The sequence below is a fragment of the Gossypium hirsutum genome, chromosome A01, assembly GCF_007990345.1.
Source record: "Gossypium hirsutum isolate 1008001.06 chromosome A01, Gossypium_hirsutum_v2.1, whole genome shotgun sequence".
Classification (NCBI taxonomy): Eukaryota; Viridiplantae; Streptophyta; class Magnoliopsida; order Malvales; family Malvaceae; genus Gossypium; species Gossypium hirsutum.
This window is the reverse complement of record NC_053424.1, coordinates 109,110,437-109,134,363: the sequence shown is the minus strand read 5'-3', so window position 1 is coordinate 109,134,363 and position 23,927 is coordinate 109,110,437. Positions and strand designations below refer to the sequence as shown.

At 34.8% G+C, this 23,927-nt stretch overlaps 2 protein-coding genes and 1 pseudogene across 4 annotated transcripts; 1 reads left to right on the top strand and 2 right to left on the bottom strand.

Annotated features, from left to right (window-relative positions):
• Nucleotides 1–1,536: 1,536 nt before the first annotated feature.
• On the bottom strand, nt 1,537–4,664 carry LOC107925414 (U-box domain-containing protein 15). The gene is made up of 4 exons (XM_016856075.2): nt 3,814–4,664; nt 3,590–3,706; nt 2,781–3,203; nt 1,537–2,693 (listed from the first exon to the last, which is right to left on the bottom strand). Exons 1-4 carry the CDS (start codon nt 4,102–4,104, stop codon nt 1,638–1,640), a joined length of 1,887 nt encoding a protein of 628 aa, XP_016711564.2. The 5' UTR covers nt 4,105–4,664; the 3' UTR covers nt 1,537–1,637.
• A 1,487-nt stretch (nt 4,665–6,151) lies between these two features.
• Nucleotides 6,152–17,182, bottom strand: LOC121217589 (photosystem I P700 chlorophyll a apoprotein A2-like; annotated as a pseudogene).
• Nucleotides 17,183–20,794: 3,612 nt separating this feature from the next.
• LOC107925416 (G2/mitotic-specific cyclin-2) lies at nt 20,795–23,878 on the top strand. Of its 3 annotated transcripts, none has more exons than XM_016856077.2 (12): nt 20,796–20,889; nt 21,105–21,204; nt 21,421–21,559; nt 21,646–21,699; nt 21,818–21,863; nt 21,999–22,151; nt 22,245–22,364; nt 22,477–22,566; nt 22,755–22,976; nt 23,052–23,150; nt 23,263–23,441; nt 23,538–23,878. In XM_016856077.2, the coding sequence occupies exons 2-12, from the start codon at nt 21,156–21,158 to the stop codon at nt 23,674–23,676; spliced, it is 1,290 nt and encodes a 429-aa protein (XP_016711566.2). In that variant the 5' UTR covers nt 20,796–20,889; nt 21,105–21,155; the 3' UTR covers nt 23,677–23,878. The 3 variants fall into 3 exon arrangements, with proteins under 3 accessions (XP_016711569.2, XP_016711566.2, XP_016711567.2); XM_016856078.2 differs by having other exon boundaries at nt 20,802–20,988; XM_016856080.2 differs by lacking the exon at nt 23,263–23,441 and having other exon boundaries at nt 20,795–20,889.
• Nucleotides 23,879–23,927: the final 49 nt, after the last annotated feature.

Genomic DNA, 23,927 nt, shown 5'->3' with positions numbered 1-23,927 from the left:
GTTTTATCTATTATATTATTGTCAATGGATCCATTATTTAATATTTATATTTATATTCTTATATTAAACTTCTGACTGAGTTCATGATAAGTCAACTGAGCACCAATTTAATTAAGAAATTGTTAAAATAATATTACTTTACATATTAACAAATATCAGTATAAGGATATTTTTGTCTTTTCATATTTTTTAGTAAAATAATACTATAACAAGATTTGAACTTAAGGTTTAAGATCATGAAAATAACAAATGTGCATTATAATAACTTAGTTGTATAGGGTTACATATCATTACTAAATCTACTTTAATTATATAATGTTAATTGTATATATTATAATTGTTGATACATAATGTCAATGGAAGTGGAAAAGGAGGAGAGGGAGTGATGTTGAAGAAGGTTAGTTCACTTGTTCTAAGGTCGAGAGTCGAAAAAGAGTTCCCCTGTTATGTTAGTCCTTGGGGTATTTATAGATAAGTGAGGGTTTTTGTCCAATTATGCCACTCATTGGATCTTGAATGACCCAAAAGAGAGTCCAATTGGGTCTAAATTGATGTAAAGATATAAGTATAATAATATTCGATAAAGTTAGCTGCACATTTAGAGTTTAAGATTACGTATCATTAATATACAAATGTACATTATAGTGACATAGTTGTATATACTATATAAGGTTACACATTATTACTATATAGGGTAAGGATACAAGTATAACAACAATATATGATAATGTTAGCTACTATAAAACTACGATAAAGTTAGTTACATGTAGGATGATATCAGTTTGTTTTGATTAGGTTTTTAGTGTTTTTTTTTAATGTCCATCATAATTCAATTCAGGTTGGTTTGGTTCTCGATTTTTCATTGTTTTATTTTTTATTTCGAATTTTTTAAACTTTTTTTCTAGAACTTTTAAATTATTTTCACTATTTTAAATATAAAACATTTTTATATAATAAAAATAAAAATGATTTATTTATGAAATAAAAAATAGAAGTCGGCTTGGTTTTGTGTAATTACAGATTTTAAACTTGCATTGTGTAAACCGTCCAAATATATTGATTCAAATAATAAAAAGAATAATCTCAAATTATTGATTGAGTCTTAACTCAATTGACATCAACATTATTGCTAGTGCAGAAGCACGTGGGTTTGAATGCGTTAAAGCACATTATTCTTTTATTTAAAGGTTGAGGAAGAGTTACGAATTAAACATATTTATATAAAGGTTAGGAAGGGGTTATGGATTAAACATATTTATAGCCTTCTCTTGTGAAAGGTCATGCTAGAAGCAAAATGATAAACATTTTGTAACCCTTATTCGGATTGGATATTTGCGAATATCCGATCTGTAATCCAAATTGTTGTCCCTAAATTAACCATGTTTTATAGCATAAGTATTTTTCTAGTTTTAATGTGTCACTATCCAATCTATTTATTAAGAAATCATTTTTCAAGAGAGTTATCTTTAGAAAAACAAAAATATATTTTAAGAATATTAGAAAAAAACCAAAAACAAGTTGTTTGAACAACATAACTGACACAAAAATCACAATCTCTAATACGTTGTGAAGCTGCAAATTTTACAAAGACTGAAACAAGCGAAAATATATTAGCAATTGGAACCATTTGAGCAAGTTCAAGGAATATGTTCACACTTACTCATATGTTGTAATAACGAATTAGCTTTTCTTTGAGCTCTGTTTGTTCCAGATATGGAGATTTCTCTTAGGGGTTCATAAACACCAAACTGGAGAGCAGCTAAAATAAGGGATGAATTGTTTAACCCCAACTCTAGCAGAACTGAAACCGCACATTCCTTGTTCTTGGGGGTCCCGTTTCTAATGATTTCTACCAGAGTTTCGATGAATGACAATCGACCGATTTCGTTCTGGCCCTCGGGATGAGATGCAAGAAGTAACAAGATGGAGAGTGCTTCATCAATCATACCCAGATTTTTGTCATCCAGTAAATGAAGTAATGGTGGTATAATGCCAGCTTTAATGGCTCTGGACTTGTTGGCTTGGTTCAAAGACAAGTTAAAAAGTGCAGTGGCTGCATCCTTTTTACCCCTCATAGTCCCGTTTTTCAACAGAGCTACTAATGGTGGGATCCCATTGAAGTTCCCTACAAGAACTTTGTTCTCATCAAGCATTGACAAGCTAAATAAGGCTGCTGCAGAGTTCTCTCTAGCTTCATCAGTTCCATTTTGCAGTATCTCAATAATGGCAGGAATAGCTCCTTCTCTAGCTATAAGCCTTTTGTTGGTCTCATCAATTGATAAGTTCAAGAGGGCAGTGACAGTGTGTTCTTGAATGTTGGAATCTGGATAAGATAATAGCTGAACTAAACGTGGGATTCCTCCATCGTTGGCTATGAAAATTCTGTTCTCCGGATTCTCTTTCGAGAGCATACGGATCTTCACAATGGCATCTCTACGCACATTTGGCTGACTAGAAGATAGGTTTAGAACCAATGAAGAGATTTCTTCCATGATTTCTGCAGAATAATTAACTGAAGATGCATAACTATCCTTTTTGGGCAGTTCAAGGTTGTTCTTCTCACACCATTGCAGAATAAGGTTGCGGAGTGCGAAGTTTGGTGCTAGAGACAAGTTTTCTAAAGTTTGTCCAGTCTTTGGACAGGTTCGATGGTTGGAATTTAACCACTTCCGAATGCTGTCTCTTTCATAAGTCTTCAACCATAAACAAAAACAAAAAACCTTTTCTCAGTTTGCTTGAAAGAAGTGGAACATTAATAAATGCAGTAATGTGAGGATTACCTGTCCAGTTGCTACAATAACAGGATCTGTCATGATTTCCAACGTAATTGGGCAGAGAAATTCATGAGGTACTAAAGGAGATTGACATGTTTGGGGAGTTCTAGTTGAAATAGGACCATCAAGTGAAATGGTTTCATCAATCCCTGCAATTTGCTTGAACTTTCCCAGGAGATCTACAATTTGGTGCATGGTTTCATTATATCCACCTCTTTGCTTTACCAGTTTTGCGATAGCTGTTTTTTCAGCTTTCAACTCTGCAATGGTATGCAATTCTAGCTTGTTTGCCAGCCTTTCAAGTATAGCAATGTCTGCATTCCTTTCATCTTTTTTAGAGAAAATCACCATCATATCCATTGCTAACTCCATATCTTGTGTATCTGTCCTCCTCTTTGCTCTTTTAAGTTGCATTCGCATTAGCTCAACCTGAAGGAATTCAATCAAAAAACATAACCACCCCTTTATTGAACAAGCTAAAAGGAAAAATGGGTCTTTTCCAGGGCCTAATTCACAAACTCAACCAATGTAATAAGAAGTGTCACAAGTACAAGCGGCTAATTGGATACACTCATTTCCCTGTGCTGTTTAATGCCGTGCCTGTAATCTGGTATTGTCCCGATTGTGGACACGATACGGTGCGGCATGGAGAAACGAGAGTATCTATCTTGTCCATCGGTTGAAACAATGATTAAGAACTAAACCAAACCAGGCAATGATTCATTGTATATATTGATTTAACAATGTGAAAAAATGGGAGTTCAAGCAATCTATTTAGAAAGATGAAATTAAGATGCACATAAATGAAATATTACTTGTTCTTTCACTTCAATTGAAACTCCAAGTTTATCAAAAGGGATGTCATCAAGCGCGTGGTTTACTTTGTGATAAACAGCATGAAATCTACACATCACCGCCTCACTTTCCATTGCCTAATTTTAACAAACAGAAAAAATGCAACATCTTGAATCAGCCAAATGAAAAAATTGAAAAAAATACAAATAAAGTAGGCAAATCAATCGGCATTATAAATGATTACCAAATATATCTTGCTTCCATAGTTACAAGTCTTCAACAGCTTCTTTGCTCCAAGCAGTGCTTTCTTCAAGTTAAGCAGAGAATTCAAGCCCAAACCCGAAACTGAGTAATCAAGCTCCATTATCTCCTCTAAAAGTGGCACCAAAAGCTTCAATCTCCTCACCAAATTCAAGCACTCCTTCCTTTGAGTTACCCTGAATCCAGCGTAGGATCCAACCGTCTCTATCACCTCCATCATTTCCCTAACTAAATCACTCGATGAACTCGAATCCATCACAATTTGCCTCTCCATTTCTAACCAACAAGCTTAAATCCCCAACGGGTATTCAGAAAATTTGTGATGTTTGAGTAAAAAGAAAAAAAAAGGGGGGTGTGTCAGCTGATAGTGTGAGCATTAATACAATGAACATGGTGATTTTCTTTTTTTAATTTGGCGGTTTTATTGATGAGGATGATTAATAAGGGTTAGTTCGCGGGATTTCCGGTTTACTAAAATTGGAATCAGCAAAAAAGATGTAATTGAAAGCAAACAGTACTGCTCTTATTACCAATGCTAAAATTTTGATTATGTTTTTTTACTGAAGATTTGGAGTTAGAACATGAACCAATATTAATCAAATTTTGAAGATCTTATTTTTATATAATAATAATATCAAATAAATTAACTAAAATCAAATGAATCTAATGCTAAATATTGAGATACCAAGGTCAAAGACAAAAAGAAAAGGGAAATAATGGAGTTCACGCGGTTTTTTGACATTGTGACGCGTATTCACGTGCAAATCCTGTTTTACAAACTGACCCACGCTCTACATCTCTATCTCCAACTCATTCAAGCCTTCGGAATTTCCTTTCCCTTTTCATCAACTCCCCTCATGTTTAATATCCTCTCCGTTTTTGTCGTTTATGATTGGAGTTCATAATTATTTTTTTAATAATTTTATTTTTTTAAAGTTTAAACTTAAGTTCTTTTCTCTTTATTGTTATACCTAATTGATAAACTTTTTTTTTAATACTAAATATATTTATTATATCTACTAACTTTAAATAAAAAGTTACGAATAATTAAAATTTATTATTATTTCTATTGAATAATTATATCACTATTTATAAGAGTAAAATTTTATTTGTACGACACACTTAAAATTATAGAAATAAAGTTTCATTTTGTTTTTCTCACCATATTTTATATTTCTAGATTATTCTATAAAAATTACAGTAAAAAATCTTTATAAGAATTGATATTCTTACTATGCTCCGCTCAATACTCAGTACATTATTTTTGCCAATACAAAATATAAATAATCATTAAACTTTATTGTATCTTCAAAGTTTATGTATCAATAATATTTTTACACACATGTGCGACAATATTAAAAAGACAACATTAATATATCTTAAAACCTTCATTAATTTGTTATAAATTTATTTTTATCCTCACTTACCACCAATATAACTTTTAAGTTTGAACCTGAAATTGAGGGGTTGATCATATCACGGATAGTTATGAATTTTTGGTACAAAAAAATCATCATGAAGGCACAAGAATTCGGTGGTACATCATTATTTGATTGGATTTCATCAATCTAAATTGACTAATTGTCATATCAAAATCGCAAAACTTTAATTTAGGCAAAAAAGGGACTCTAAGTTAGTAATATTTGAGATTGGTTTAGATATGAAATTTACTTGATTTTGTTATTGTTTAATAAAATTCACACCCAAATTTCGATTGAGAGTTGAATCTTTTACCATCTTCATTAAAACAATTCATAAAGTCAACGGGAAACCTTGGAAAAAAAATCTAGTACTTATGAATTAAATTTCTCTATTTTATAAATTTGAAAAGTTAATTATTCATATTTTATAAATGGGATAATTACAAAAAATTCCTTTGTCTCTCAACTTTTATTCCGTCTATCAATATGGTACTCTCATTTAACGGTGTTAATTTCTGATGCAAAATGATACATGTTCCAATAAAAGAACGATACCTAACACTTTGGGTCAGGGATATCTTAATATATATAGTAGTGGAGAATTATAGGACAAAAAATAAATCCACTTGGTTTTAGACTTGGTACAACCCAAACTCACCATTCTCTTTAGTTTGCATAGCATAAAATGTATTTCGAAGGTCTATAAGAAGAAAAAAAAAAGACTGTATCAAGAATTATGTAAAAAAAATGAAACTATTTTCTGGTGTCGAAGGAATTGCACGTATAGAGATTAAAAAAGACTAGATCTAATTCAGGTGATAATCTATATGAGATTTCCTAAACTATTAATTGAAAATAAGCCACAAAAACTTGAAGAACTACAATTTCAATCAATTCTTACTAATATCTGTGCCAATAAATTAAGAACATAAATCCGTAAGATGTCCAAATAAGAACATCCATGCCCAGGCTATTAAACTATTCATACTAATTAGGTTATGTCCATTGATAAGTTGTGAAGAGTTTAACCATAGATAATTTCTTAACCATCCCATCAAATAAGTGGAAGATTCATTAAACTATGAGACGTTACCCTGCCATAATATGATGTGTTTTCAATGCCAATAAAAAGTAACCCATCCAATGGTATTTAACATCCAAAAAACTGCCAAATAAAATGTGTCCCATGCCGAAATTTCACAAGTACCCCCTCGCCCAGGACCATCACAAGAAAAACTATAACCGAAATCCCTTTTATCTGGCATTAACTAGGAACTGCGAGCAATTAAAGAGCCCTTTACTAAGATCAATGTAGTTGTATGTAAACCTAGTGTAGCACCCCAAACCCAGCCCAGAAGTTATGGCCGGATCCGGCATGCCACATCAAAAACGTAAAAAAAAAATTTCCATTCTAAGTCCAGAAAATCATACTTGATGTTCAAAAGATTAATTCATTAAGGGTTAAAGTGAATGGAAGCTGTGCACCAGGTAGGAAACCGAAAAAAAGGTGGTGAGTCCATCGGACTGCTTAAGTACCAAGCTCCCTTCGAATCCAATCCTAGACATGCATACCGCCATTGCCACACCTTAACGTCATGGATATTTCTAGGAAACCGATTCGATTAAGTCATTTTTAGGAAAAGTGATTAATTTTGGAAAATACTTTCATTGCGGAAGCTTTGCTTGTTGTCGTGTTATTTTGAAATCAACTGTTGTTTTTGAAAACGCGCCCTAAAGCTATCCAATTTCAACAGTTAAAATAAGTATTACCTATCTTAGTAATACATATTAAAAACCATCAAAAATAAATAAGCGGCCTTATTACATTTAAAAGCTCAAAACCTCAAACGTAATTAAAAGGATGTCCAGTTCACCAGAAGAAAATCAAACTTTCAGAACGGGTGGCCACTCCGAATTCCCTCACAGCTCCAAGCCCACTATGGTTGGGGATTTCCTGCGTGGATGAAAATAAAAGGGGTGAGTTTGGGGAAACTCAGTGTGTAAGGAAAACCCATTCAAAGCCCAAGTCAACTCAAGCCTATTGGGCCTAAGCCCATTCAGGTAACAGTGGTACTGGGCCAGAGCCCTTTTCAGATTACAATAAACTTGGCCTTAGCCCCTTATTCAAATAACAGTATGGCCCATAGGCCCGTTTCAAAATACATGCAACATCAATAACATATGCAAGCCCATTTGGGAAGACTACTCAACCCACCAACCACTACACTCCCCCCGTACCAGCCCTACACTCCATGTGGGGAATAGCTCAACCCACCCAACCCAACACTCCATAGTTGCAGCCTTGCTGCTCAGTTAACAGTAAATTGAGGCAAAGCCTCCAGTACGTGGACAAGCCACTTTCAGTACTTCCTCCGTCAATATCCCAGTCCCATGCATCAGATTATAACAACATGGCATGCAGTAAATAACAACAGTCAAACATACATTTAGGTCAATTTAACCCTAAGGGTATTTCGGTAATTTTGCACCTAGGGGTATAACAGTAATTTTCCATACATAGGGGTATTATAGTAATTTAGTTGCTTTTAGGGTTTTTCATGCATATTCCTACTTTTCACGTACTAACAGAATCACGTACCGAGGGTTCTTACCGAATTGGGCCCGTTGGCCCATTATTCCAATTTTGGCCTATTAAGCCCAAAAATATCGAGGGCACAAAAATCATGCACTTTGCAGTCCAAACATTGCAGCTTACCAAAAACATTAATCGATTTACCTCACGAGCATTCGCACACTCGCAAATCTACAAAATATCGATTTTTGGCATTTCGGCTTTTCGACTTTTACCGATCTAGACTAAGAAAGAGAGTGTTAGTTACACACCTGTTTGCGACGATATGCTGACGAAATCCACACACGAACTGTCTACAATTGGATTGCTAACACGTTAATCTAACTATTCAAATACAAACTACGTATTAACCCCTTACAATATTCAGCCAACCACACCTACAGATCATAGTAAGCTTATAAGAAATCAATAAGCAACTCATTAACAAATTTTTGTCAATGTTTACCACATAATCATAATTTCATTGCAAGCTGTCTTCCTGAGCAATAGTCACTGAATCATTTATAACTGGAGCTACGAAACTCCAAATCAAGTGCCGTTAATTTTCCCTGAAAATAGACTCATATATCTTCTATCCATAAAATTTGCAGAATTTTTGGTTTGGCCAATCAATACCAGATTTTTCTTAAAGTTTCCCATGTTTCACTGTTTGGCTAATCTGACCACTCTTCATTACGAATAAAATTTCTCATTGTACAGAATTCAAAATATGTTCACGTTTATTCCATTTGAAACTAGACTCATTAAGCTTTAATTACATAATTTATGCAGCTTCTAACTCATCTCCCACAATTTATGGTGATTTTCCAAAGTCACATTACTGCTGCTGTCCCAAGCAGATTTATTACCAAATCACTCTTTCACACATAACTTGCATGCATGTTATTTAAACATGTATATCACCAATCAATCATCACATATCTATGAGTTTACTTAAGTATAGTCTCCATTTCATCATTTTAAAGCACAACATGTTAGCCGATTTTTCCCCTTAGCATCTAAGGCACATGCATGCTCATTTGTTTGGCTCAACTTCACCTAGCTTCCATTTTTCATCAAAAGAACATGAAACAACAACCATTTCCTTCATTTTAATTCATGACCAAATGCTCACAACACAACCAAAAACTAAAATATGCTTCAAGAGTTAAGGTAGAATCAAGAAGAACTCGTGAACATCAAGATAGAAGCAAACTACCATGAACTTACCTTCAATTTTCTTCCCCAAGTGACCGAACATTCAAGAGCTTTCTCCTCTCCTTTCTCTTCTCTAACTTTAGGCTATGATGAACAAAGATGGACAAAACTTTGTTCTTTTCACCCCTTTTTCTTTAATAAAATTTCATATTTCATCCATTTAATTATTTAATACAAAAGACATGAAATGCCCATCATGGAACATTTACCTAAACCATTATCATGGAACATTTACCTAAGCCATTATCATGGAATATTTACCTAATCTATTATCATGGAACATTTACCTAACCCATTATCAATTTGTACCATGAATTATGGATATCAAGTGCTCATATTGTCTACAACAACATGATGGCTGGCCACTTCATGTAAAATGGGAGGTTTGTCATGCAAATCCTCCTATTTTGCACTCCTATTTATTTGGCCACTTCAATTTAGCCTATAGCATTTTCAAACATTTTCACATAGGTTGTATTTCATAATTTCACCCCCTTTTCCTTATGGAACAAAAATTAACCAAAATTGTCGGGTTCTATCTTAAGCTTGGGCCTTCTAGAGGCCCACTAACATAATTAAACCTATGCTAACATTCATAGAATTCCTGAAAATTGGGGCGTTACGACTCTACCCTCCTTAAAGAAATTTCCTCCTCGAAATTTACCTGATCTAACTAGTTGAGGGTATTGTTGACACATAGTCTCTTCTGATTCCCAAGTAGCTTCTTCCCTTCCATGATTACGCCAAAGTACTTTCACTAACGGGACAGATTTCCTTCTGAGAACCTTAACATCTCAAGCCAATATTTGCACAGGCTCCTCCTCAAAGGTCAAATTAGTCTGAACTTCAATTTCTGCAACTGGCAGGACATGAGCAGGGTCAGAACGATAACGCCTTAACATGGAAACGTGAAAAACATCGTGAATCTTGTCTAACTGTGGAGGCAATTCCAATTGATAAGCCATTGGGCCTACTCGCTTCAAAACCCGATAAGGCCCAATGAACCGCGGACTCAACTTGCCCTTCTTACCAAACCTTAATATTTTCTTCCAAGGAGAAACCTTTAAGAAAACCATATCACCTACTGAGTACTCAATCTCCTTACGTTTCAAATCTGCATACGACTTTTGCCTATCAGATGCTTCTCTTAACCGGTCCCTAATTATTCTGACCTTATCCTCAGTATCAGCTACCAACTCTGGTCCAAGAACTTGTCGCTCTCCTAGTTCAGTCCAACAACTAGGTGTACGACACCTTCGTCCATATAGTGCTTCATACGGTGCCATTCGAATACTCGCCTGGTAACTGTTATTGTACGCAAATTCTGCCAATGGCAAGTAATCCTCCCAACTATCTCAAAAATCAATCACGCATCCCCTCAACATGTCCTTCAGAATCTGAATAACCCTTTCTGATTGACCATCAGTCTCGGGATGGAAAGCCGTACTAAAATTCAATCGCGTCCCCAACGCCTCATGCAACTTTTGCCAAAATCAATATGTAAATCTGGGATCCCGATCAGAAATAATTGAAACTGGGACTCCATGAAGTCGCACAATCTCCGCCACATACAACTTGGCTAACTTTTGAAGTGAAAAGTCAGTACGAACAGGTATGAAATGGGTCGATTTGGTCAACCTATCCACAATCACCCACCCCGAGTCTTTCTTTGATGGCGTCAAGGGCAGCCTACTCACAAAGTCCATGGTTACCCTCTCCCACTTCCAAAGTGGTATCTTCACTGACTGTAACAGTCCAGAGGGTAATTGATACTCAACTTTCACTTGCTGGCATGTCAGACATTTCCCTACAAACTCCGTTACTTCTCGTTTAAGTCCAGGCCACCAGTACAATTCTCGCAAGTCGTGATACAACTTGTTCCCTCCAGGATGCATGGCATAAAGTCCTCAACGAGCTTCCTTCAATATTGTCTGCCTCAAATCAGAGTCCTTCGGAACACAAATTCTTCCTCGGAAACACAGAACTCCTTCGCCATTTAACCCAAACTCAGAAGTTTCCCATTCCTTAACTTGTTGAAAACGAGCGACCAAAGACTCATCGTTCAACTCCTTTTCCTTAATCTGATCTACCCAGGTTGTCCTCACTTGCAACTCAGCCAACAGACTTCTATCATCATACAGACTCAGACGAGCAAACATTGCTCTCAGATCAGATACAGTTCTACGACTTAGAGCATCGACTACCACATTAGTCTTGCCTAATGATACTCGATCGAATAGTCATAATCCTTAAGTAACTCAATCCATCTCCTCTGCCTAAGGTTCAGCTCCTTCTGAGTCAACAAATACTTAAGACTTTTATGGTCAGTGTATATAATACACCCTTCTCCGTACAAGTAATGTCTCCAAATCTTAAGTGCAAATATCACTGCTGCCAACTCTAAATCATGAGTCAAATAGTTTCCCTCATGAGGCTTAAGCTATCGTGATGCATATGCAACCACCTTACCCTCTTGCATTAACACGCAGCCCAATCCCACGTGTGATGCGTCACTGTACACAGTAAAATCATTCCCAAACTCCGGCTGAATTAACACAAGTGCTTCAGTCAGAACATTCTTCAACTTCTCAAAAGCTTCCTGCTGTTTCTTAGTCCATACAAACGGTACTCCTTTCCTTATGTGTTTTGTCAGAGGTACTGCCATCACAGAAAAACCTTCCACAAACCTTCTGTAGTATCTTGCCAGTCCTAGAAAACTCCGTATTTCTGACACTGACCTAGGCGGCTTCCACTCCAAAATGGCTTCAATTTTCCGAGGGTCCACCTTAATCCCCTCAGCAGAGACCACATGTCCTAAGAAGGTTACCTCCCTCAACCAAAATTCACACTTGCTGAACTTCGCAAAGAGTTCCTTCTCCCTTAATACTTACAGCACTATACGGAGATGCTCATCATATTTCGTTTCAGTTTTAGAATATACCAAGATATCGTCAATAAAGATGACTATGAACTGATCCAAAAATGGTTGGAACACACGATTCATCAGGTCCATAAACGCTGCAGGAGCGTTCGTTAGTCCAAATGACATAACCAAAAACTCGTAATGACCATACCGAGTCCTGAATGTCGTCTTTTGGATATCTGCCTCCTTGACCCTTAACTAATGATATCCAGATCGAAGGTCGATCTTGGAAAATACAGAAGCTCCTCCAAGCTGGTCGAATAGATCGTCAATCCTTGGTAGTGGATACTTATTCTTTATCGTCAGTTTGTTCAACTGGCGATAATCAATGCACATCCGCATCGTACCATCCTTCTTTTTCACGAATAACATTGGTGCTCCCCATGGAGACACGCTTGGCCTAATAAAGCCCCTATCCAACAACTCTTGAATTTGAGCATTTAACTCTACTAACTCCTTCGGTGCCATCCTATACGGTGCGATAGACACAGGCGCCATTCTAGGCAACAAGTCTATTCCAAACTCAACTTCTCGATTCGGAGGCAATCCTGGAAGCTCCTCCAGAAAAACATCTTGGAACTCCTTTACGGTCCTAACCTTATCTACTATCAGCCCCTCCTCTTTCGACTGACTTACAAATGCCAAATAGGCCTCACAACCTTTCCGAATCCACTTCTCGGCTCTTAATGTCGACACCACATTGGACAAATAATCCCTTCGCTCACCTATCACCATAACCTCCTCATCCATTGTGGTCCTTAACACCATTTGTTTAGCAGCACAATCCAGGGTCGGGTTATGCTTAACAAGCCAGTCCATTCCCAAAATGAGATCAAACTCTCCGAAAGGTAACTCCATCAGATCTCCAGGGAAAATCCTACCTTGAGTTTCTAAGGGTACATCCCTATACCGTTTGTCTACCCTAACCGAATGACCCAAAGGACTTACTACAGATACCCCACTCACAATCTCCTCAGAGTAGTCCAAGTTGTCCATAATCTGTTCTGTGGCCTCCAACCAATATTCCGCCACATTCGGGGCTATACCAGATACGCCCTTAAAGATCTCCGCTCCGTTAGCCCGAAGTCGTTCAGAAATAAATCCCCGAACTCCATTGCCCGCACTTGCCCCGGCAACCCTTTCCAGAACACGAAGCATTGCCTGTGACAGGGCATCATCCCCAGCACCGCGATCATGAGACTCTACCTCTGTTGTCAGTGGTACCGGTGCATCCACCGCCGGCATATGTCTCGAAGACGAAGATCTCGCTCGAGCACTTCCTCGGCTCCGTCCACGGCCCCTTGTACTCATATCATATTATCTTGATTACGAATTTTTATGCATCAATTAATATTTCAGTGTTTATTACAGATGTTTTATGAATCAGACAGTAGTTCAGAGTTTGTTTTCACAGAATCGAAGTCTAGCTACAGTTTTAGTCTCTTATTAGATTTTCCTATGGTTTCAGTATCATCCTATCTAGAGTATCTTAGCAGGATTTCAATACAGACAGATAAATTAGAAAAATATTCAGAAGAGTTCAGAGTAATACTTACAGGCTTGGGCCGGAGATTCGGAATGCCACCTTTTAAAGATCTAAATTTTGAAAATCGCGTTCTTCGCAATCTTTATAAATTTTTTTTTTGAAAATCTTTGTTTTTTTTGTAAACTCATTCCACAGCCGAGTTGTTGCAACCTAGGCTCTGATACCACTAAATGTAGCACCCCAAAGCTGGCCCAGAAGTTATGGCCGGATCCGGCATGCCACATCAAAAACGTAAAAAAAAATTTTCCATTCTAAGTCCAGAAAATCGTACTTGATGTTCAAAAGATTAATTTATTAAGGGTTAAAGTGAATGGAAGCTGTGCACCAGGTAGGAAACCGGAAAAGAGGTGGTGAGTCATCGGACTGCTTAAGTACCAAGCTCCCTTCGGATCCAATCCTAGACATGCATACCGCCATTGCCACACCTTAACGTCATGGATATTTCTAGGAAACCGATTCGATTAAGTCATTTTTAGGAAAAGTGATTAATTTTGGAAAATACTTTCATTGCGGAAGCTTTGCTTGTTGTCGTGTTATTTTGAAATCAACTGTTGTTTTTGAAAACGCGCCCTAAAGCTATCCAATTTCAACAGTTAAAATAAGTATTACCTATCTTAGTAATACATATTAAAAATCATCAAAAATAAATAAGCGGCCTTATTACATTTAAAAGCCCAAAACCTCAAACGTAATTAAAAGGATGTCCAGTTCACCAGAAAAAAATCAAACTTTCAGAACGGGTGGCCACTCCGAATTCCCTCACAGCTCCAAGCCCACTATGGTTGGGGATTTCCTGCGTGGATGAAAATAAAAGGGGTGAGTTTGGGGAAACTCAGTGTGTAAGGAAAACCCATTCAAAGCCCAAGTCAGCTCAAGCCTATTGGGCCTAAGCCCATTCAGGTAACAGTGGTACTGGGTCAGAGCCCTTTTCAGATTACAATAAACTTGGCCTTAGCCCCTTATTCAAATAACAATATGGCCCATAGGCCCGTTTCAAAATACATGCAACATCAATAACATATGCAAGCCCATTTGGGAAGACTACTCAACCCACCAACCACTACACTCCACCCGTACCAGCCCTACACTCCATGTGGGGAATAGCTCAACCCACCCAGCCCAACACTCCATAGTTGCAGCCTTGCTGCTCAGTTAACAGTAAATTGAGGCAAAGCCTCCAGTACGTGGACAAGCCACTTTCAGTACTTCCTCCGTCAATATCCCAGTCCCATGCATCAGATTATAACAACATGGCATGCAGTAAATAACAACAGTCAAACATGCATTTAGGTCAATTTAACCCTAAGGGTATTTCGGTAATTTTGCACCTAGGGGTATAACAGTAATTTTCCATACATAGGGGTATTATAGTAATTTAGTTGCTTTTAGGGTTTTTCATGCATATTCCTACTTTTCACGTACTAACAGAATCACGTACCGAGGGTTCTTACCGAATTGGGCCCGTTGGCCCATTATTCCAATTTTGGCCTATTAAGCCCAAAAATATCGAGGGCACAAAAATCATGCACTTTGCAGTCCAAATATTGCAGCTTACCAAAAACATTAATCGATTTACCTCACGAGCATTCGCACACTCGCAAATCTACAAAATATCGATTTTTGGCATTTCGGCTTTTCGACTTTTACCGATCTAGACTAAGAAAGAGGGTGTTAGTTACACACCTATTTGCGACGATATGCTGACGAAATCCACACACGAACTGTCTACAATTGGATTGCTAACACGTTAATCTAACTATTCAAATACAAACTACGTATTAACCCCTTACAATATTCGGCCAACCACACCTACAGATCATAGTAAGCTTATAAGAAATCAATAAGCAACTCATTAACAAATTTTTGTCAATGTTTACCACATAATCATAATTTCATTGCAAGCTGTCTTCCTGAGCAACAGTCACTGAATCATTTATAACTGGAGCTACGAAACTCCAAATCAAGTGCCGTTAATTTTCCCTGAAAATAGACTCATATATCTCCTATCCATAAAATTTGCAGAATTTTTGGTTTGGCCAATCAATACCAGATTTTTCTTAAAGTTTCCCATGTTTCACTGTTTGGCTAATCTGACCACTCTTCATTACGAATAAAATTTCTCATTGTACAGAATTCAAAATATGTTCACGTTTATTCCATTTGAAACTAGACTCATTAAGCTTTAATTACATAATTTATGCAGCTTCTAACTCATCTCCCACAATTTATGGTGATTTTCCAAAGTCACATTACTGCTGCTGTCCCAAGCAGATTTATTACCAAATCACTCTTTCACACATAACTTGCATGCATGTTATTTAAACATGTATATCACCAATCAATCATCACATATCTATGAGTTTACTTAAGTATAGTCTCCATTTCATCATTTTAAAGCACAACATGTTAGCCGATTTTTCCCCTTAGCATCTAAGGCACATGCATGCTCATTTGTTTGGCTCAACTTCACCTAGCTTCCATTTTTCATCAAAAGAATATGAAACAACAACCATTTCCTTCATTTTAATTCATGACCAAATGCTCACAACACAACCAAAAACTAAAATATGCTTCAAGAGTTAAGGTAGAATCAAGAAGAACTCGTGAACATCAAGATAGAAGCAAACTACCATGAACTTACCTTCAATTTTCTTCCCCAAGTGACCGAACATTCAAGAGCTTTCTCCTCTCCTTTCTCTTCTCTAACTTTAGGCTATGATGAACAAAGATGGACAAAAGTTTGTTCTTTTCACTCCTTTTTCTTTTAATAAAATTTCATATTTCATCCATTTAATTCTTTCATGCAAAAGACATGAAATGCCCATCATGGAACTTTTACCTAAACCATTATCATGGAACATTTATCTAACCCATTATCATGGAATATTTATCTAATCCATTATCATGGAACATTTACCTAACCCATTATCAATTTGTACCATGAATTATGGATATCAAGTGCTCATATTGTCTACAACAACATGATGGCTGGCCACTTCATGTAAAATGGGAGGTTTGTCATGCAAATCCCCCTATTTTGCACTCCTATTTATTTGGCCACTTCAATTTAGCCTATAGCATTTTCAAACATTTTCACATAGGTTGTATTTCATAATTTCACCCCCTTTTTCTTATGGAACAAAAATTAACCAAAATTGTCGGGTTCTATCTTAAGCTCGGGCCTTCTAAAGGCCCACTAACATAATTAAACCTATGCCAACATTCATAAAATTCTTGAAAATTGGGGCGTTACACCTAGAGCAATAGCATGATGAACCAAGAAATCTCCAAAACCTATTGCTAAAAATAATAAATTACTATTTTCATTAATAGCATTAAACCAGCTAGGCAACCATATGCTTTGACGCGCATTGAATGGTAGGCCATTCATTGAAGATAAAAGCACATCAAACCCCAACTTAAACGGTTAAAAAAGAGGACTTTAAAAAAACTTCTCCTTTTTGTCTAAAAGCCAAAAGTAAAAAAGAAAAAAAAATTGTTCTTTTTGCCAGTAAAAAGAATGATTTATTTCTATTTGTTTCTTCAAAATTTCTCCTCTTTATTCTCTAACATATTTTTCTCGCTTTTCTTAAATCCTTTGCTTATTGTTTTTTCTCAATCAGTGTCTTTCACCATGCAAAGAGCTCCCTTTGAGCTATAAGAATGATTCATCCCAATAGCTAAATTTTGAGAATTTTGGGAAACTCGATTGGGATTAAGGAATCAATGATTTTTTTGTTTTTATTGTATTTAACAAGTTGGAAAAAAAAATCAGAGGGTTTTTGTTTAACTTAATTGTTGGGTTTTTATTTTTTGTTTTAATTTACTTAACTCGATTGGGATTAGGGAATAACGATTTCTAGGTTTTCATTTTTTGCTTTAATTTGTTTAACAAATTAATGAGATTATTGGATTTGAGAAATTGAGTTTTTGTTACACTTCCTCGACCTAGGTTTACTTGAGAAAAGTCATTATTTGAGGATTAAGGGAAGCCCGAAAAGGAGTTGGAAGAGAAGTATAACACCTTAACAATTATAGTGTCACTAATAGCAGTATTTCGAAAGATAAATAGTAAGTTTTCTCAAAAATAATAATTTATCGATTGAATAATAATAGTAAAGTAAAAAAATTTAAATTGGACAAGAATGAATGGATAGTGAATTTTTAGTAAAAATTAAATCGAAAATTTATGAAAAATGAACTAAAAAGTGTAAATTTAGTAAAAAAAAACTGAATTTAATGATAAAAATGTTGAAATTGTAGTTGAGATGTAGAATAAGATGAAATTCGGGGATTTTCAAAATTTGAATTTTTATTTAATTATTGTTTAAATGTTAAATGATTTTTGAGGTTTAAATGTTTTATTTATTTAATTAGAGACTCTTAGCATATTCTGACAAAAAAATTCCATTGAAAATAACACATGTTAAATGGTATAAAAAATTAATACAGTTAAATAAAAGTACCACATTGATAGTCTAAATAAAAATTTAGGTACCACAATAGATAAATTAAAAATAGAGGTACGACATTAAAATTTTTTTAAAGAACAGACAAAATTGTGATAAAGTAAAAGGTTGAGTCTCAATTTCGGTGCCATGATACTTAGATTGCAATCTTATAATATCTTTTAACAATGATAATGAAAAGCTCATACTTGTACCGCCTTTCCTAATTGCATCATAAGCGGCAGCGTATGCTAAACTTTGAATCTTAGGAATTATCTATCTTATCCTAAAAACAAAAAAATAATAATAATAATAATAATAATAATACCTAAGTAAAATTGAAATTAAAATTTAATATCCTCTAATTTATTCATACTTATTGGTATACCAGTTCAACAGATGTGGAATAAGATAGAGTTGAGTGGTTAAATTAGAAGAAAAAGAAAGGCCCTCCCTTTTGAGATGTCTATTGACTTTTATTAAATCGAGTCGAATTTTGAATCGAATTTTAAATTAGACTATAATTATATAACATTACTAAAACAATTACAAATTTAACATCTTTAATTGTTAATATTATTTAACTTTTTTGCAAAGAATTTTTATAATTCATGTTATATCCTCATTTATGATTATAGTGTATGAAATATTAATAACAATAAAAATGAGGGTTGTCAATCTAAGATTTCTTTTGAAGTTACGTAGAATTGAAATTGAAATTAAAACTTATGCTAGAAATATTGAATGTGGGCTTGCAATTTATATAATATATATATTTAGATTTTTTATTAATTTATGAAATTTAAAATTAATAATATTAAAATAATAAAAAATAATTTAATCTATTAAAAATATAAAGATATAAACTATTAAAATAATAAAATTATATTTTTATTATCATAAAAATTTATAATTTAATTCTAAAATTTCTGACTTCTTTTTGTCAACTAATTATTATTTTTTTATCTGATTTAAAAATTAATTATAAAAAAAAAGGAAAACAAGGAACGTGGGCGTCCCGAACTACAAGACGCAGAGAAGAAGAAGGGAGGGTGAGGCGATTTGCGTTAGGTAGGTTTGAACGCAAGAAGAAGGGCTGCCTGCACAGTGTTAAGTCCATGAAGCAAAGGACAGGGGGCGTGGGTGGGGGATCCTATCCAAGGCTTCTTCCTCATTCACCCCACCATTTCCGTTGGAATGGGGCCGCCATTAAAACTTAAGTTGGAGCTGAGAATCAAATAATGGTGCCAGCTCATTTTGCCTCTTCCTTTACGTAATATAAGAATATAGAATCAATCAATGAAGTTTAACTTCACCTTCATATTTTATTTATATTTCTACACTCATGTAACGTAATTTAAGGTAAGTTTAGATGATAAGTTTAGATAAGCGATTGAGCGGTACATTTAGTTTACTTTTTGTCTTATGTTATAATATTTAATATCACTATTATTATTATTTTTATATTAACCGCATGTAAACGTATCATCTATCTAAATTCACCCCTTGTATAATATCTTTTGAAGGTTTAATATTAATTTTTTTATCACTCGTATAGTAATTTAATTGGCTAATTTCCCTTTATGAGTTAAATAAAATGTTTATTTTTAAAAAAAAATTATTACAAGATTTGGAACATAAATTACATAATAATAACTGTATTATTCTTACATGATTTAATAATTCTTAGTAATTAAATTTTATTATTTGCAAGTGTTTTAAGACTTGCATATTATATTTTAACTAACAAGATTTTAGACATTTTTTGTTCATCTAAATTCTAATCTCATAAATTTGTTGAACAATACAACAATAAAATAACTTAATCTAATTTTAAAAAAAAATTATTTTAATATCTCATTTAATTTTTCGTCTCTTTTAATTTTTGAACTTATTTTTTTTGTTAAATCATCCAAAATGGATGAAAAAGTTAACGATAACTTTGCTAACATGATATACACGCGAATGACATGTCAACATTTAATTAAATTTTTTAAAATTTTTTTTATACTTTATAATAATTTAATGATTTTTATTTTTCTGCATTTTTAAAATTTTTAAGATTTAATTAAATGCTGATGTGTCATCCACGTTTTTACCAAGTCGGCAAAGTAAAAAAGAAAAACGTTAACTTTTCTATCTATTTTGGGATGATTTAACAAAAAAATGCTAGTTCAAAAGCTAAAAGATGTGAAAAATTAAATGGGGGGGCTAAAATGATTATTTTAATAAAATTAGAGGGCCAATTAAATAATTATGCGAAATTAAACTTATCCAAGAATCAAATTATTCAGGGATTCAATTAAATTGAATTATCGATCTCATTCAACGGAATTTAGATCGGATTCAGATGGGACTTTTGATAAATTTGGTGAAGTTGGACTTAAATAATAAATATGTTTTATTTAGTTTTAATTTTATAAAATATAAAAATAAAAACAATAATTTTTCTAATTCGTTATATTAAAAACATTTTCGAACTTTAGAAGACACGAGGGGCCGAGTACACCAAAAGTCCAAAACCCAGATATTGCCATAAAGTATAGGGACCTATCTCAAAGATGAACATATTAAAGGGATGGAAGTAACAATTTGACAAAAACCGAGTTCTCAGCTCTTTTATAGTGGAGAAGAGCGTAAGCAGGGGTCGATAGTAAGCTCCTGGGTACGATCCAGACCCCACACAGCCGAAAAGGCTTTTAACAACGTGGCTTAATTTTAATAGTCTAATGAACCATCGTGACTTTTTTTTTTCCAATTTTATTTACATCCAACGGTAACCATTTACTAGCCGTTGAGGTTTCAAATAAAAAGAAGGATTAATGTGCAAAAACACACAAACACACACCACTTGTTGGCTCTTTCCTAATTCTTTTCCTTTCCTTTTCATCAAACAGAGATAGAGAGAGATACAAGGCTTAATCACTGGGGGTTTGTCTCGTCTCCCCTTCCTTATTGTTTTCAATATCAAAATTAAGGATTTGTTTTAGTTTGAAATTTTCATGATTTTACAGTTTCGTTTAAGTAGAGGTGATCAAGTTAGCTTAGTTTTCTTTATTTTTTCTTCCATTTAATTCTTTTAGAAAATGGGTGTTTTTTTTTCCAATGAATCTAAAGTTTGTTTGATATTCTTGGTTCTCTTGAAGGGTCTTGGAAGTGGGGTTTTTAGTCTTAAAGAAAACCAAAAGAACAAAAGAATGAGAAGATCAAAGGAGAACAATCCAGGTTCAATTGCAGCACCAAATGGTAAGCCTCTTTTATCATATGATCAGTCCTGACTAAGTCCAGAGTGGAGTCAGGTCGGATCCCATTTGTAGGTTCAAATTCTCTCAATGCTGGAACTTGACCTTGCATAAGGGACATCGAGCTCCTTGCTACTCTACACTACCTGTACACTTGTTCCATTTTTCATGAATATTTTTTTTCCTTTTGTTCTTATTGGAATCTTTTGTAAACTGAAAGATGGGCTGAGAATGGGTGGTGCCAAGATGGTAAAGGACATGGAACAAAATCAAAGAAGGGCTCTGAGTAGCATTAATCAGAACATTATAGGAGCTTCACTCCACCACTCTGGTGTGGTTAATAAAAGAGAACTTCCAGGGTACTTTCAACTGTCAAAATTCCAAGCTCCATTATTACAGTTTTCTTTGTACTTCTTGGGATTGACTTGAGTTGTGTCTTACACAGGAAAGATGAATTTTGCAATAAGAAATCAGCTTTGGAACAAAGATCAGACACTAGGTTCTATCTAGTTTGCTCTTTGTTTTTTGCTTTTCTGTCCTTTATGCTTTGACCTCTTTGTTTTTTTTTTTGGGTAAATTTTCTTCAAAAACTTAAATTCTCTTTTTTATATGTTTAGGAGTTTGGCTGTTGAAAGGGTTAGCAACCAGCATCACTTCCTAGAAGTACTATCTATACTGACCACATATTGTGGAAGCTTTATGATTTCCAATAAACTATTTGTTAAGCAACTTCAAATCACTGTAGAAACCAAAACAATAGGAAACTAAATAGAAATTGTTGGATTGAATGTATTGAAGGACACCAAGAACCAAAGTGAGTTGGCAGTGAAGCCCGGTGGTCTAGACGATTTCGAAATCGTTGATGTGGAACAGTGTGGGGAGGGTAATGATGTTACACTCCCTATGTTTGTGAAACACACAGAGGCAGTCTTAGATGAAACTAATGAAATGGTATGTGTATTTATTAATTGTTGAAAATGGTTATTTTTTGGGAAGGCAAAGCAGCATGATTGCTACATCATCTTTGTATTGAACAATATACAGGACATTGAAATGGAAGATATGGAGAACTCTATCATTGATATTGACTGCAGTGATTCAAAAGATCCTCTTGCAGTTGTTGAGTACGTAGATGAAATCTATGCTTACTACAAGAAAACTGAGGTAAGCTTTGATTTAAATTTGCCAATGAGGCAATTTATGGCAGAGTGGATGGAGAAACATTCTTTGGAATTATTGGTCTTTTGAGTTTCTTATTTAGGGTTCATTTGTGCAGGTTTCTTCCTGTGTTTCTCCAAATTACATGGACAGGCAATTTGACATCAATGAGAAGATGAGGGCCATCCTCATTGATTGGCTCATTGAGGTATGGTCTAACCTTAGTTTGTTTTCTTTTTCCTCAAGGCAATTAGGGTGCAGCTATCAAGAATATACTTTGCATGCAGTAGAACTGTCTCATTAGAAAGATGTGCTACTACTATTGATTTGAAAAATTTGTACTTAATTGTTGTTCAAAGTATGTCTAGAGATTACTAACAATATCATTTTGAGCAGGTTCACTACAAATTTGATCTTATGGAAGAAACATTGTTCCTTACTATCAATCTCATAGACAGATTCTTAGAGCGTTGCACTGTGATCCGAAAGAAGCTTCAATTGGTTGGCATGACAGCCATGTTATTAGCATGCAAGTATGAGGAAGTTTCTGTCCCAATAGTGGAGGACTTTGTTCTGATTTCAGATAAAGCATATACGAGGAAGGATGTTCTAGATATGGTAATTTCCTACAGCAGTCCTGTATTTTCCTTGCATTTCTCTAGGCATATTTAATAGTAATCTCTATGTTTCTAGGAGAAATTAATGGTGAACACTTTACAATTCCACATGTCTGTGCCAACTCCATATGTTTTCATGAGGAGATTTCTCAAGGCAGCACAATCTGAGAAAAAGGTAGATAATTCATTAATGGATTACTGTTTGTTAAACCTTTTTTGTTAGTTAAGCCTCGCCCAAGAAAAAAAAAAAACTGATAAGATATATACATTACCCTGTGGCATACCAGCTTGAATTTCTCTCGTTCTTCCTGATTGAGTTGAGCATGGTTGAATATGAAATGCTCAAGTTTCAGCCATCTCTGCTAGCTGCTGCAGCAATTTACACAGCACAGTGCAGTCTTTTCCGGTTCAAGAACTGGACAAAGACCAGTGAGTGGCATACTAAATACACAGAAGATCAGCTGTTGTAAGTTATTATATTTGGATTGCTAGGCTTGCCTAGCTTTATTTGACCTTTGTGTAGAACACTAATGAAGGATGCTTTTGTCATGCATGTCAACAGGGAATGCTCAAAGTTGATGGTTACTTACCATCAGAAAGCAGGATCCGGAAAACTCAAGGGAGTACATAGAAAGTATAGTTCATACAAGTTTGGATATGCAGCAAAAACTGAACCAGCACTATTTCTCCTAGATCCCTGACGCAACTGCTTGATGACGGTTCATGGGTTGACTATTTTTTAAGTATCTAATCTCGATTAAGGAATTTCCAGTTGCAAAATCTAGCAACACCTAGAAACAGAAGATGAGTTCTTTTTATATTATATGTTCATACTCTGTGTTCTGTTATTTTGGTATTGTATATTGCAGACTGATCTTTGAAAATCATTCGTGTTACTCTTAATTGCCTTCAAATTTAATATGTGACTTATATTTTTGCATAATAAATTCAA